We start from the raw sequence: 15,078 nt of genomic DNA, 5'->3' as shown, positions 1-15,078 counted from the left end.
GCTTATGATTGTTTTTGTTCGACAGTTTGGTTGTAGATATTGTTGTGCTTAACGTTATTATTTTAAAGACTTTCCCTTTTTGCTACATAAAGTTTGGCGGCTTTTAACACCATTGCAATAGTTTAAACATTAGATATATATATACATTATTATAGATCTTAAAATACTATTTCTTATCACCTCCTTGTATCAGTGAATCGAGCATTTCTGCCACTTCCTTTGACTCTTTATCTAAGGTCATGAATGAGTATTTTTTGCTTGGCGTACCTGATTCGGCCATCGCTTCTTGAACTCTTAGCGTAAATTCGGGGAAATTGGATATGTTGGCAATCCAGCACGTTCCAAAGACTAGCATTGAAAATCCACCAACCGCAAGACCAGTTCCAAATCCAAATGAACTCAAAGCTTCGCCTTGATGGGAAAATGGTGGACGTTTGTGATTTAGTTGAAACATATTTGGAACGTCTATAGAAATTAGTTAGTTAGTCGTTTAGACTTTATTGGCTCCAATAGATTGCTAATACATACATTTCCGAGAAGCAATTCCTCTAAACGCCATCTTGGCGCATATTAATGTTAAAGCTGTGGCTCCAGCAAATCTGAGCATCTGCTGTTTTCTCCTAGCCTTATATTCATCTGAAAAAACGGAAATCTTCTTCTGAAGGGTATTTATGTCATTATTTTGAGTTTCTGAACTGTCCATGATTGTTTTGGTGTAGTTTTCAAGCCTCTACAGCTGTTTTGTCTAGCGCTTGAGCAGTGTTTAACAAGCGTTTTTCCATGCAGAGAAAAAAATTCCGGTAATATGTACATCTTAATATACGCATGATATAAACTTAGTGGTTAATCACAAGCCAAAACATCTTTCTATCGCTGTAAATTACTATGCATCCTCAAGTTGAGGCTGAAAGATTCAAGTGTATGTACTTGGACGGGGTATAAAGGGCTATTTATTCAACTAGTACTAACAACTCTTGTTAGCGTGCTATAACTTCATTGAAGCACTTGACAAATGCCATAAGGCAGAATTTTACAAGAGGGCATTTGGTCTATGTAATAATGAAAAGGAGGCACTAAGTAACTGTCTTCATGAAGCTAGGATGGAACTGGAGAGAAACGCTATAAAAAAGAACATGGAGAAGAGAAAGAGGATGGAGGAAAAATGGAAGAAGATGAAGGAAGAAGAGTATGGTGAAGATTTAATTCTGCAAAAGATTCTCAAGAGGCATCAGGGTCTAAATGAAGGTGAAAGTGTCAAGTCTGAATGATCTTAAAGATCTCAACATCATGTATATAGTATTTATTGAGATGAGACACTCCCTCCTGGTAATCTCAAATGACGTACTTCACCTACTATTATTGTCCCGTAAAAAATAGACCTCCTCTTTATGATATTAGACTTGATATACAGCTTTTCTTTCCGATATATTTATGTATTCCACATACGAATTTTAACGCAAGTGACACTTAATCCTGTCTGGTCTTTAAATACCTTTTGACAACCTTATCCTTCTGGATTATGTAAACCACACCACCCCAACCAGACAAAGCATCACGGTCAGCAGCGTTTAGCAGGACTTGGGAAATGGTCTCGAATAGATCTTCTGGCTCTAAATCTGGTTCATATAGTGACTCGCACATACCAAATAACTGCTCGGATGCAGTACCGCTAACTATGAAGTCTTTAGATTCTTCAATACATCCAATGGAATCAAAACCAGAGATATATGGCTTTTTGGTCTTACTGTTAATACCTGCAACCACTGGAGCAACGAAATATGGACCAAATCTCCTCTCATATAATGTACTTGATACCAGCTGTGTAAATGTTTCCGGCTCAATTGGTCGATCTTCCTTTAGCTTGTATAGATTTGTTTTCGAACGAAACAATTCATGTAAGGTAATAACATCGGTAGCCAGCCCAGTTAAACCTGCAAAGACATGGCCATAATTGAATATTTTTTCAAATTTATTAGAAACACCGAGAGATTGCGAACCCAATCTTAAATCGCCTGCAATTGCAACGCAATCCTTTCCGGTCATTGCAACCACAATACCACCTATATTAAAAGTTTAAGTTAGTATAAAGTTCGAATTAGCTGCTGGAAGTTCTCCACGGATCAAGTGAAGTGGCAAACATTAATTAAGTCACCATAATATAATTGAAACTTAAGGAGAAGCCATAAACAAATCACGTACCATTAATTGAGCTAGGGTCTTGAGACATAATTGAACCTCGATAAAGCTATTAATCCTTTACTAATAGCTTTTGTTTACAACCATATACGCGGAAATGAATATAAGTTTTGCCACCTTCTTAGTAGTCAATATGGTGATATCATATTGAACGATTATTCTCGACCTTAATAGTATTATCTGAGAACGGCGAAATGCCAGGCCTGAACATCACGAACAATGCTTATATAAATATCATGAGCTTTATAAGCTAATAGAAGCTGATCTCATATAAAAACTGTTCGGATTTATTTCGTATTCAACAAAAAATTGACTTATTACCATTACTATATTAATTTATTATTTAAAATCATCATCATTGTTATCAATTAGATCTTCAAGCGCCTTTAAGTAAAGATTATGTTTCTCATACATGGCGATCAAAAATAAGTATCTTCTATTCCAATTATCCATGGCAATGTCAAATTTATCTGCACTGCTACCTAGTGACCATATTTCAATCATCATTGGCTTGTAACTATTATGTTTGTCAATTAGCTGTACCAATTTCTCAGTAAAAACCTTGAGGTTATAGTACCGGTCTTCTAGTGTAACATGGCCAACATCCTCAATTTCCTCATAAATTGATTCAATTCCCAGTAATGGAGTCCAATGGGAAAGAGCCACGCTTATTGGGCGAACCGTTTTGTTTAGCAATCGCTCACTCCAGCCGTACTCTTGATTAGAAACCATCTCAAATTGAGTTTTGGGGATTGGTGTAATTCGTGCGCTCCACATAAGGGTGGATCTCACAAATTTTTGGGCTACATTCATATCTTTAGTTTGGAATCTGTAGACCCGTTGGGATTCACAATCGATACTTCTTGGGAAAGTGATTGTGAAATTCCATCTTTTGTGGTTACTGTTGTATACTATATTATTCTGTAATAGTGTAGCTGTGGCTCCGAATAGGTTCAATACAGTGTACGAGAAAGCGCGGCTCCTGCAGCTGGCCAAATCTGAAGTCTTCGGGCTAAGTGCCTGACAATTCTTAAAGTTGAAGATGTATAGTCTTCCTTCAGCCACCCTGACCCGAGCATTGAACCATTTGGAGTTCTTCAGGGATTCTTCTTCGTGTTCTTTGAAAATAGAGGCGGTCGGGCTGTGTCTGAACCATCCGAAGAACTTGCGCTTAGATGGGTTAAAAGATGTAGAGGACTTACGGAGAGCTGGATAGTTCGGGGAATTCGACAAGGGTTCTTGGAATTGAAGAACATCATCCGCCATCCAGTAAGACGTGTCGTCATGCTTCATACGAGCGTCGCAACTTTCGGGGAAGTATAGCTGTGGTAGGGGCTGATCATGATGATACCTCCAATTAGTCAGTCCAAACGCACATTTCGCTGTCTTGGTACGTTCCCAGTTCGAAGAGGCATTGGACAGATCAGAAACGTTTGAGACTGATCTTTTGATTCGATTAGGAATCAGATTTTCCTTTGAACTGAAGTTTGTCGGTTTTACAGCCGCCGACGCAGATGGCCCCTTGTACAACGGCAACTGATCAACCGAAAGCAAATCATAGTAAGAGCCCAATTCGGTTTCAAGAGCCGACTTATCAATATTGACAGACTCATTCAATAAAGCAAATATAGTATTCTCAACAAACTCATCGCGGGTAAACTTGGACTGCGAAAGCTCATTGTGTAAATTAGAATTTAATAGCAGCAACGAAAACAACGTAATGTGCACCAACCGATAATTGTTTTCATAATGAGGAACATCATGAGTTGCAACCCACTGCATACTGATTTCTTCTAACAATGAGTCAATCGCCCGGGCTTCGGCTATAAAGTACACAGATAGCGACACCTTCCTCAACATAAGATACAAAGAGACCGGAAGTGGGTGGAGTAATCTAACAAATTCTCTCAAGAGCGGTCTATTCTCTTCTTTACCCATCAAATTCACATATTCCTTAAAATTAACACCTGGCAAGTCCTGAGCCAAGATTTGTTTAGCTTCCCGTTTGTAACTAGATCCTATACTCTCTGTATTATCTTCTTCCAAAGAGGACACATTTTCATGAGCATCATCAAAAATGGTTTCTGAATCGACATGCATTTCCAACATTAAGTCATTACCTTTATCCTCCCAGTTCCAATCAAATAACTTCAGGATTGTATTCTTGTCCAATACCTCTGACGTACCAAACAATGGACTTTCCTTAGTAAGGAAAATGGACTCATAGGAGTTTGTTTTTTCGGCATCATCCATTACACTAAAACAAATCTGTCTTACGGACAGATATCTGCAGTTGACTAACTGTCTTGTCGAAAGCTATAGATTTCTAAATCTATATAATTGTTAGCTTAAATCCCAAATCTTGCCCCTACATCATATTCTAAATAATACAGTTTATTAAGTAGTGTGACAGAAGTTATAGCCTATTGTTATTGTTTTGCATGATTCGCGAAAAGAAATGGGGTCTACGAAGGTAAATAAAGTCCATATAATAAGGTCCGCATCCTTAGTATACTACTGCGTACGACTATACGATGATTGTATGTGCTACAGGGATTGGTCTGTGACAAATCCCTGAGAATGTTTTGAACTGTAAACATTATTAAGAATGCACTTTACGTGTGTTGCAGCATAATGCAGGTCACGTTTCAGTAATTCCATATATCCACTAATATTGACCGCCGATCTGTCTCTCGGCGTTCTCCGTGAAACATATTGTGACATCCGTGCATAGTGAGTTTAGCCGTTCATAGTGATTTATGTTTACGCGTTTGTTTATGGTCGCGTGAAAATTTGATGAGAAGACGAAACTCCTCCCCCCACAATAGAAATTAGAAACAAAATCTAAGTAAGCCCAACGGTTGTGAGATACAAGGAACATATCTGGGATATTGAAGTAAAGGGACTAGATTACTGCTTTTTTCAATAATGGAATTTTAACAAAATTTATTAATATACTACCCTAGCACTATACTATGTCTCAAATACAGGAACATATTATACAGGATTCGCAGAACTCACAGTTTAATTTGCCAGCAACTGCTACTTCAGAGCATACGCAAAGGATATTAAACTCGAGTGCCCAGCCCGTGATGGAGGGAGATGTTATTGAGGTTCATCCAGAGTCCTCCCATGAGCCTCCGCAACTACAATCTTACGAGGAGGACCCATGGCTTGCGTCGTTTGTGCCGCTTGAAAAACTTCAGATTAATGGTATTACTAATAACGACCTGAAAAAACTACGTGAACATGGGCTACACACAGTTGAGGCTGTTGCATATGCGCCGAGAAAGGATTTGATGGAAATAAAGGGGATTTCAGAAGCAAAGGCGGACAAACTGCTAAACGAGGCAGCTCGGTTGGTTCCAATGGGTTTTGTTACAGCGGCGGACTTTCACCAGCGTCGGGCTGAGATGATCTGCCTGACAACGGGGTCCAAGAATCTGGACACGCTTTTAGGGGGCGGAGTGGAAACGGGCTCCATTACAGAGCTGTTCGGCGAGTTCAGGACAGGCAAGTCACAGCTGTGTCATACACTCGCGGTCACGTGCCAAATCCCACTGGACATGGGCGGCGGAGAGGGCAAGTGTCTATATATCGATACAGAGGGTACTTTCCGTCCCATACGGCTGGTTTCAATTGCGCAGCGGTTTGGCCTTGATCCCGACGATGCACTCAATAATGTGGCTTACGCCAGAGCCTATAACGCAGATCACCAGCTGAGACTGTTGGACGCTGCGGCACAGATGATGAGCGAATCGCGGTTTTCCCTAATAGTAGTGGACTCTATCATGGCGCTCTATAGGACGGATTTCTCCGGCCGTGGAGAGCTAAGTGCGCGCCAGATGCACCTCGCAAAGTTTATGCGTGCTCTCCAGCGTCTTGCAGACCAATTCGGTGTTGCTGTTGTTGTCACAAACCAGGTTGTTGCTCAGGTCGACGGCGCCGCAATGTTCAACCCCGATCCCAAGAAACCTATCGGTGGCAATATCATGGCGCACTCTTCGACGACTAGGTTAGGCTTCAAGAAGGGAAAAGGCTGTGAGAGAATCTGTAAGGTGGTAGACTCCCCTTGCCTTCCGGAAGCTGAGTGTGTCTTTGCTATCTACGAAGACGGAATTGGGGACCCTCGAGAGGAAGATGAAAACTAGTGGTCTCGATGAATTTTTTTAAGTTGCCGCGCTCTAGGCTCCTGAACTTTGACTTGGATCAAGTTTTTCGCATCTTTTTTTGCTATACCCGCCTCAGGTCCTCAATCGACCTCCAAAAAGTTCACATCTCTTGTTTTATATACACTTCATCAGCGATACCCAATATAATTGTCATAAGCATTCCCCATTCCCCATTCCCCATTCTCTATTCCCCATTCTTTCCAATTCGATCCAATTCAACGATCATACCTACATTGTAACGGTGATTTTCACCAAATTAATCGACGCAAGCATTTCAGCAAAAGGCCGTTCTGCGAGTTAATCTAGTCATGATGCGCTCGACTATCGAAAATTCAGCCTCGAACACAACAAAAGGCCCTAACAGCAATCTTTTGCAAATACAAAAAAAAGGCAAATTGCAAGAGCTGAGAGCTAATAAAAATGAATAGCAATCGCAATATTGTCTTAAAGAGAGCTTAACTTGTATGTTGCATGTTCGTAAATTTAATGCTGCTATTTCTTTTTGTGTGTAAGTACCGAAATTCGTAACAGTAAAAACTATGTACATCGTTCTCTTAAGAAACTACTTGTGATCCGTAAACGAAACATCAAATAATAAAAGCGTATAACTTTACATATAGCATAATAGGATAACGATTTGCAAATTGTTTCAAGGGTTATTATTATTGTTTAATATTAACATATTCAAACATTAGTTGATATACGGCAAAAAACCCTTAAAATTACCTTTGTTTAAAACAAACGTGGATACATTGTTTGTTTTTGCCTCTACGCCGAGGATAGCTAAATCAAGCCAGAATAAGGAAAATATAAGCTTGGTCGGTTTGTTGATTTTTGATTCAGGGACATATCGTCTGTGTTAAAGGTTATAGTGGTGTTAATTAATATAGTTTTCCTGCTCCATAACACTTTTTGTTTACCTCATTGATAATACCTAATCATGGCCAGCAATTCGACATTAGATCCAGTACTTGAATATCCATATATGGATTCAGTAGACCGGATGAGAATTTATCCGAACATTTATGATGGAGGAGCGCCTTATCCATCGGAAAGCATTTATGGGAGTTCAATTGGGCAAGGTAATACCATGGGCATCGCCCCTTATAGGGAATTTGTTCCAAGTAATTATAATGGGGTAGATTCTACATATACCAATCTGGGGTACTCTTCTGTGTATGATGAGCAGGACTATTTCTTTCGGGAACGGTTGAACCATAATCCATATGCTGAGGACATGCGCATATCTCGGTCCTCGTCTTCTTCGAGGGCAAATCTCTATCCTTCCTCGATACCACAGTCACAAGGGAGCTCGGCTCATATGGGAGGTCAATACCCAGCGCGATCCAGTATGGTTCCCTCGAACGATTCGAAGAAGCTAAAGTCCAAGCCGGTTGACTTGTCACACTTGTACTTGGTTAACACCAAAGACAGTGTAAAATTGACTCAAACAAATGAGTCGGTTGCTCACTATTCTCACAAGGTTATAAGTGAATGCTTGGGGGAGGATAAGAACGCGGTTTTGCTTCCTAGGTTGAAAGCTTTAGATATGTACAGGAAGAACGTCAAGAAGTCGAAGGATCCCGACGTTATGTTTCAATACGCCCAGTACATGTTGCAAACCGCTCTAACTATGGATATCGCTCCAGGAGAGGGTTCGGGAGATGAAAAGGAGAATTCTAAGAAGGCACAACAAAATGAGAACTTGAAGAATCAATTCTTGAAGGAGGCCAAGCTTTACTTGACAAAACTCAGTGTTAAAGGTTACAAAGATGCACAGTATTTGCTTGCTGATGCATACTCATCGGGTGCCTTTGGAAAAGTGAATCATAAAGATGCTTTCCCACTGTTCCAGTCGTCAGCAAAGCATGGACATATAGAAGCCGCATATAGAACTGCTGTGTGTTTCGAGAAAGGCTTGGGTACAACCAGAGATTCTCGTAAATGCATTGAATTCTTAAAATTTGCAGCTTCAAGAAACCACCCTGCTGCGATGTTTAAACTAGGTTTATATTCATTTCATGGACGTATGGGTTTACCACAGGACGTTAATACGAAACAGAATGGTATAAAATGGTTATCTCGTGCAGCTGCTAGGGCGAATGAATTAACTTGTGCTGCACCTTTCGAGCTAGCTCAAATTTACGAGAATGGGTTTTTGGATATTGTCATTCCTGATGAGAGTTATGCCACTGAACTATATGTCCAGGCTGCTTCACTTGGTCATGTAGCTTCTACTACAAAGTTAGGAAAGATGTATGAGCAAGGGAATGAAGTTATTCCACAGGATGCCTCTCTCAGTGTTCACTATTATACCCAATCAGCCCTGAAGGGTGACCCGGAAGCTATGTTAGGGCTTTGCGCATGGTATTTAGTCGGCGCACCACCAGCATTAGAACTAGATGACCGCGAAGCATTCCAATGGGCTCTAAAAGCAGCTAAAAAAGGGTACGCAAAAGCACAATATACAGTGGGTTATTTCCATGAGAATGGTAAGGGATGTAAGGAAGATATCTCAATGGCGTATAAATGGTATGAATGTGCTGCAGAAAATAATGATCCAAGAGCGATTAAAAAAATAGCTTCACGGAAAGCATCCAAGAAAAGAAGCAGCATCTTCTTTGGGTTCCCTTTCAGCAAATCCGATGACGGCGATAAATCCACAATAGAGCTTGATGATATAACAGAAGAAGCTACTTCAGATGATAATAATAATAATAATAATAATAATAATAATACGAATTCTAACTCCAATTCTACTACTAGCAGTGGGGATGACGTCAAGATCAGGGACTACAAAAATAAAAAAACTAATGAGGTTGACAGTTATAGGCCTAATACAATGAGTAGCATTGGAAGTATTGACGTTCTCAACGTTATTACGGAAGGAAACTCACCGGATATTGAATTTGACGATCCAACATTTCCATCATACTTGCGGAAATCTTCCACACCAACAGATGCTATGTACGCGGCTAAGGATTGCCGGGATCAGTCAAAGAATCAACTTATTCCCATGCACCCCCCACCAAATGCAGCCCATTTATTCAGTTCAATGAGTGCATACGACTCGAACTATACAACTTCACAGAATAGGAAGGAACATTCTCATGTTTCTAAACATTCGCGTTCGACATCGAGATTGGACCCTTTAATAAGAGGCTCAAAACCTCGTCCACTTGACAACATTTATCTACGTTATTCACAAGAAGCTAATCATGGATATGGTAATCACGGATATGGTAATCGCTGGGCTGAGCCATACGCTCACAACTCAGTACCGTCCGGTGTCGATGGTAAAAAGGGCTAAAAATGACTGCGTCATTAACTAAATTAAAATATCGGGATAATGTAATGGAGGCAGAGGGTCATAGGTAATATTTAGGCGTCTTATAATCATATGAGCATAAGATGCACAATAATCAATATTCGTAGAAAGGATATCTGTACTTAGGTAGTCGAATTTCACATAAGGAAAGAAATTATTTGTAACAATAGATAAATTTAATTTCAGTCGTTTGATAATTATTATTTAATTATAGCTTAGCTACATTCATTCTAAATTAATATAAGTACCATCTATTTCACAAATCATTAGTTAATTTGCACGCTCTCTGAGATATTTAATATTAAACGAGATAAATATATAACGGACTACCCGTCAGAATGCTTCTCCTATGTGCGGTTTATTTCTTAATGCAAATTCTCAGCTACAGGAAGTAGCATCGTCACTGAGATCAATCACTTCCGTCATCTGACTGCCACTGTTGCTGACTGTCTCCAAAGCAAGATTTTGTAAAGTTTTAATGTTCGAATTCAAATTCCTGGGCACTTGCAAATTCGTGTAAGGCTTTACTGATAGTGGAACAGGTGTGATCGCATTGAGCGATTGCGCGCCACGCGATGAATTTATAATACTTTCGCGAGAGCTGCTGGGAGCACCAATAAGCATATCAGCCCCACCATATGGTAATTCAGATATTAGAGCATTTTCATTTTCTATTTCAGCAAGATTCTCAGAAATATCAAAACTAGGTAGTCTTTTTATAACTCTTTGCGGCCCATCATGGATTTGTGGGATATCCTGTAGGGATGGACTCATTGTAATGGCTGCTCCTATTTTATCAGCTATCTTTTTCATATACATAATGTTGTTGTCAAAGATCTCGTCCTGTGTATGTGAGATTTGCATGACATTACTTTTATAACCCTCAGAAACATAATTAACCAACGTATTAATACTGTGAACCAGTTTTTGGCTATTATCATTTGCCGTTTCAAGCACCGCACATGTCTCTTTGTTCTCTTTATCTATCTCAGATGTGACGTCAGTTTTGTGTATTTCTAGATCATTTTTTAAACAACTGTAAGTCTCATTCACCAGAGCCTCTAGTCTTGTGGTTTGCTTGCCTGATGCAGACGCAATGTTTTCCTTGAAATTGTTAAATTCATATTTGAGAACATCAAAATCACAGGTTGATGAGTTACGGACTTTAAAGTGTTGCACATCTGACGTTAAAGAAGAACTGTTCTCTGTGATCGTATTTGCCAAGCTATTGATACTTGTCATTGTATGGGAGTTGAGTTGATGCAACCCAAATGAGCACAGTTCAACAGCAGTTTGGCCATCACTGGCTACAAGTTCCTGAAGCTTATTAGCAATCAATTCTTCAAATGACTTCTGTCTCAGTTCTGATTCCTTCATCTTATCCAACAGAAATTCGTAGCTCGCTTTCATCGCCTCCTGGCATCTTTGCCTCTCCTGTTCCACAAGTTTACAAATATCCATCCGTGCTGCTGCTGCTTTTTGGGCATATTCTTCACTTTTCGTTTGAATCTCCTTTTCTATTTGAGTTTTCTGGGATATTAATCCAAGTTTAGTAGAGTTTACAAGCTCAGATGTTGCAGAGCCTTGTGAAACGACTTTTTCAATGAGATGTTGTAAAGAGTCTTCTAATTCTTTCTTTATATCTGTAACGAAATCTCGAACACTTGATTCAAGCTTCGCAGTGTTCTCCTTCAAACCACCAGATAAATCAGAATTAGCCAGTGACATATTTGATTTTAGAGTGGATATGTAGTCATCCATTCTTACTAGTACATTTTCACAAGAGGACCTGACAACATCCGTCACCTTTCCAAATTTGTCGTCAATGCCATCCACATCAACTGATAGCTCTCCTCCTTGAGTTATTTCCTCGAAAATAGCCAACCTATCTCGTAGATCTTCAAATACGCCTTCGATCACTGTTTTGAATCGTTGATTGTATGAGAGCAAGGTATTTAGTATGGCTCCCAAACTATTAAGTTCAGTTGATATGGCACTTTGTGATTTTTCAACAAAACCGACCTTCGATAATAATGCTTCATGAATCTTTTGTCTGTTTGAAGCTACATTCGACAAAAGTTGGAGGTTTTTCTCATGTATATCTTTAACTTCTCTATCATATGATAGTACATTAGTCTTCAATTGGTCAAATTGGCAATATAACTGCTTGCAGCTTTCCATAATCTTTTCGTTAATTAGCGTGAGTTCCTTTAATTGTATCTCTTTTTCCTTAACAATGTTCACTTGACCTGAATATTTCTCCTTAAATCTTCTAATTTGATCCTGAAGATTCTCAATCTTTGCCTTCTGTTCATCAACTAAAATAGAGTTACTTTCGTACATGTCGTATTTCTCTTGAGTAATGTAAATGCCCTCTTTACATTGAATAGCCCTCAAGTCCTTGCGCAATCTTTCTATCTCCCGTATATAGTCATTAATACAAGTTTCCTTTGCCATCAATTGGTTCACTTGCGGGGTGTTCTTGATGGATCTCGCTCTTGTGGCATACTCCAAAGTACTTACAGTTTCCTCAATGCATGTTTTAGCTGGTGAAATGGTTGCAATAATGCATGTTTTTGTACGCCCACCTAATGAGTCCTGCAATAGCCTCGTCAATTTTGACTCGCGGTATGGAATGTGCTGAGAGTGGCCCACTAAGGCATTGATAACACGCCCTAAAGTAAGCAATGATTTATTAATCGAGCCAGCTTCTTGGGCCCTCTTATTTTCCGCTCCTGACCTGGTGATATTCTCAGAGCCTGCCAAGTCAACAAGGTTTAGCTTCCCGATCTTCACATATTCTTCGCCAGAAGCAGGGTGGACTTTCGTAACGTTCGTAGTTATAGTGAAAACAATGTGAGAGCGTGACGAAACATCATTACACTTGGTAGCTGCAACCTTTCTCTTGAGTGAGCCTTCCAGCAACAATTTCAACCCTTCATGCGCGGAACTAATATATATTTCCTCCATACCCTTAACCGTGATTGCATATGAGCTAGATGTTCTTCTGTCGGGTTTTTGGTTGTCAAAGATTCGGATCGATTCAGAAGAGTTCAACATACTACCTCCTGAATCATCCAGCAAAGGCTCTTTATCGCCTGCTAACAAATCTCGTAGCTTTTCGTTGTATAATTCAAGAAATGACACTTTCACCGAGTAGTCCTGACTCTCATTCTGCAAAATTTGGAACAATTCCACAAGAACCCGGGGTATTATGCCCGCATTCTCGCTCAATAGGACATGGTTAGGATCTTCAGATGATGCGCCCATCACCTCAATATCACCACTCATGGTATATGTTTTCCCAGTGCCTGTTTGGCCGTACGCAAACAGAGTGCAATTGTATCCTCGTATCATTTCATATAAATATGACTTCGCTACCTTCTCAAAGACTGTCTCCTGGTCACTTTCAGCACCAAACACCTGATCAAAAGAATATGTCCTATGATTTGACATAGTAGGGTTCATTACTACCAATTCCCGACCTTGTTTACCCAGTGTGGAAACCACAACATTAGCCTTCTCTTTGATCTCTCTCTCATTGCGGGACCTGCACCTCACATACACATTGATATTACATTCTAATCCACATTCATCCGATTTTATGCTCGTTCTAGCTCTTTTCTGTGAGCAATTTGAAACAGCTGTTGATTTAGGTCTCGCCAGAGGTTTTGAAACCGGTGTACTAAACACGCCAGAAGAACTAGATCTTAACAACCGATCACTCATTCCTATCGTAGCTATATTAATATATGCTAGACTCTATCACCAAAATGTTTTATCTCTATAATTGCTGTAGCCACTGGATGTCAACCATTTATAAATTGTGACTTTACCGGTTTGTGCTAACGGCTTAAGTCAACATGCTCGCGCACTCAATATAGTGTCATAGAATACGTCGCGACTACTAACTTGTTATATATATAGGTGAAAACTACCTTCTGATTTACTTAAACTGCTTATACAACCTTCTATTATCATCAATTCCTTATATTTCAGCCTGGTGCGCCTTTATAATCTTCAGCGGTTCCAACATTACAAAGTAGTACCCTTAATTTAAGATACCCAAACTCCATCCCCTGGCTAATCATCAACAAGATCGTATTACACACATTTAAGCAGTCAGTTAACGCCACAATCAAGTCCGTAGTCTCTGGTTGGTGGTCCTGAATGACATAGCAGCATGCTGGAATACCTCTCTTAATGGATGGCACGTGACTTTATTATGCCACAGTTAAATAGGGAGACCGATGCTTGGCACATATATAAAGACAATGTTGAGCTAACATACGGTAAATAATAAGTCAGCAGCCACTAGTACTAAGTTAATAGTGATAATGATTGGACGTACAGTAAGTCAGGCTAAGAACACCTTGCAAAACCAGATAAGCTCTCTAAAGGGCAATGGTAGCAGAGCTATCAGGTCTTTCAAGCAACAAGACCAACCTCGCCTAAGAATAAATTCAACTGCCCCTGACTTCACAGCTGAGACAACTGCGGGTGAATTAAACTTCTACGACTATCTAAGCAACTCTTGGGGTGTTTTGTTTTCGCATCCTGCTGATTTCACCCCAGTGTGTACTACAGAGCTTGGTACCTTTGCTAAGCTAAAGCCAGAGTTTGACAAGCGCAATGTTAAACTAATTGGTTTGTCTGCAGAGGGTGTTCAAAAGCATCACGACTGGGTCAAGGATATTGAAGAAGTTTCTCAGTTGGACAGCTTTACCTTCCCAATCATTGGCGATGTTAACAGAGAGGTCTCCTTTTTGTATGATATGGTTGACGAGGAAGGTTTTAAGAACCTAAGCGGTGGTCTAGTGCAAACTATCCGTTCAGTCTATGTCATTGACCCTTCAAAGAAGATCAGATTGATTTTCACATACCCTGCTGCTGTGGGTAGAAACTCCCTAGAGGTGCTCAGAGTTATCGATGCTTTGCAGAAGGGAGATGAAAAGGGCGTTGTCACTCCAGTTGACTGGAAAGAGGGCGACGAGGTTATTATCCCACCTTCTGTTTCTGACGAAGACGCCAAAGCCAAGTTTGGTTCTTTCCGCACTGTGAAGCCATACCTACGTTTTACAAAAGGCTGAAAAAGCTTAGTGCGTTCATTTAGTGACTTTATAATCTCTAGCCTATGTAAACCAAGATAAGACATAGTATTACTTCTGTTAAGGTGTTTTTTTTTATTTCTTGGCTACGTGTGTTGATGTTGCCTTTTAAAACCGTTGAGTTAACAGTTTTTTCACTGTTTCACTTCACTTCTTGAAGACTCCAATGAATACATGAGTCAACAAGAAAATAACTTAGACTAGCATTTGAAAGGTTTAGATAGTTATTTAAAACTATTCGTGTATGCTATTGGTTATTGTGACCACTGTTTGA

General features: G+C 39.8%; 8 protein-coding genes across 8 annotated transcripts; 4 read left to right on the top strand and 4 right to left on the bottom strand.

Moving 5' to 3' along the window:
* Window positions 1-166: 166 nt before the first annotated feature.
* On the bottom strand, window positions 167-703 carry AW171_hschr84694 (HHL127Wp; the record flags this gene model as incomplete). The annotated part of the gene is made up of 2 exons (XM_018134089.1): window positions 167-465; window positions 529-703. The coding sequence occupies 2 exons, from the start codon at window positions 701-703 to the stop codon at window positions 167-169; spliced, it is 474 nt and encodes a 157-aa protein (XP_017989639.1).
* A 182-nt stretch (window positions 704-885) lies between these two features.
* On the top strand, window positions 886-1,268 carry CMC2 (Cmc2p; the record flags this gene model as incomplete). The annotated part of the gene is made up of 2 exons (XM_018134090.1): window positions 886-919; window positions 982-1,268. 2 exons carry the CDS (start codon window positions 886-888, stop codon window positions 1,266-1,268), a joined length of 321 nt encoding a protein of 106 aa, XP_017989638.1.
* A 199-nt stretch (window positions 1,269-1,467) lies between these two features.
* On the bottom strand, window positions 1,468-2,227 carry PUP3 (proteasome core particle subunit beta 3; the record flags this gene model as incomplete). Its single annotated transcript, XM_018134091.1, has 2 exons — window positions 1,468-2,060; window positions 2,200-2,227. The coding sequence occupies 2 exons, from the start codon at window positions 2,225-2,227 to the stop codon at window positions 1,468-1,470; spliced, it is 621 nt and encodes a 206-aa protein (XP_017989637.1).
* Window positions 2,228-2,535: 308 nt separating this feature from the next.
* YEL1 (Arf family guanine nucleotide exchange factor YEL1) lies at window positions 2,536-4,449 on the bottom strand (the record flags this gene model as incomplete). The annotated part of the gene is made up of 1 exon (XM_018134092.1): window positions 2,536-4,449. One exon carries the CDS (start codon window positions 4,447-4,449, stop codon window positions 2,536-2,538), a length of 1,914 nt encoding a protein of 637 aa, XP_017989636.1.
* A 722-nt stretch (window positions 4,450-5,171) lies between these two features.
* RAD51 (recombinase RAD51) lies at window positions 5,172-6,347 on the top strand (the record flags this gene model as incomplete). The annotated part of the gene is made up of 1 exon (XM_018134093.1): window positions 5,172-6,347. One exon carries the CDS (start codon window positions 5,172-5,174, stop codon window positions 6,345-6,347), a length of 1,176 nt encoding a protein of 391 aa, XP_017989635.1.
* Window positions 6,348-7,308: 961 nt separating this feature from the next.
* Window positions 7,309-9,678, top strand: SKT5 (Skt5p; the record flags this gene model as incomplete). The annotated part of the gene is made up of 1 exon (XM_018134094.1): window positions 7,309-9,678. One exon carries the CDS (start codon window positions 7,309-7,311, stop codon window positions 9,676-9,678), a length of 2,370 nt encoding a protein of 789 aa, XP_017989634.1.
* Window positions 9,679-10,074: 396 nt separating this feature from the next.
* On the bottom strand, window positions 10,075-13,425 carry KIP1 (Kip1p; the record flags this gene model as incomplete). Its single annotated transcript, XM_018134095.1, has 1 exon — window positions 10,075-13,425. One exon carries the CDS (start codon window positions 13,423-13,425, stop codon window positions 10,075-10,077), a length of 3,351 nt encoding a protein of 1,116 aa, XP_017989633.1.
* Window positions 13,426-14,033: 608 nt separating this feature from the next.
* Window positions 14,034-14,786, top strand: PRX1 (thioredoxin peroxidase PRX1; the record flags this gene model as incomplete). Its single annotated transcript, XM_018134096.1, has 1 exon — window positions 14,034-14,786. The coding sequence occupies one exon, from the start codon at window positions 14,034-14,036 to the stop codon at window positions 14,784-14,786; it is 753 nt and encodes a 250-aa protein (XP_017989632.1).
* Window positions 14,787-15,078: the final 292 nt, after the last annotated feature.

The sequence above is a fragment of the Eremothecium sinecaudum genome, chromosome VIII, assembly GCF_001548555.1.
Source record: "Eremothecium sinecaudum strain ATCC 58844 chromosome VIII, complete sequence".
Taxonomy (NCBI): domain Eukaryota; kingdom Fungi; phylum Ascomycota; class Saccharomycetes; order Saccharomycetales; family Saccharomycetaceae; genus Eremothecium; species Eremothecium sinecaudum.
This window is presented reverse-complemented; position numbering and strand designations above follow the sequence as displayed.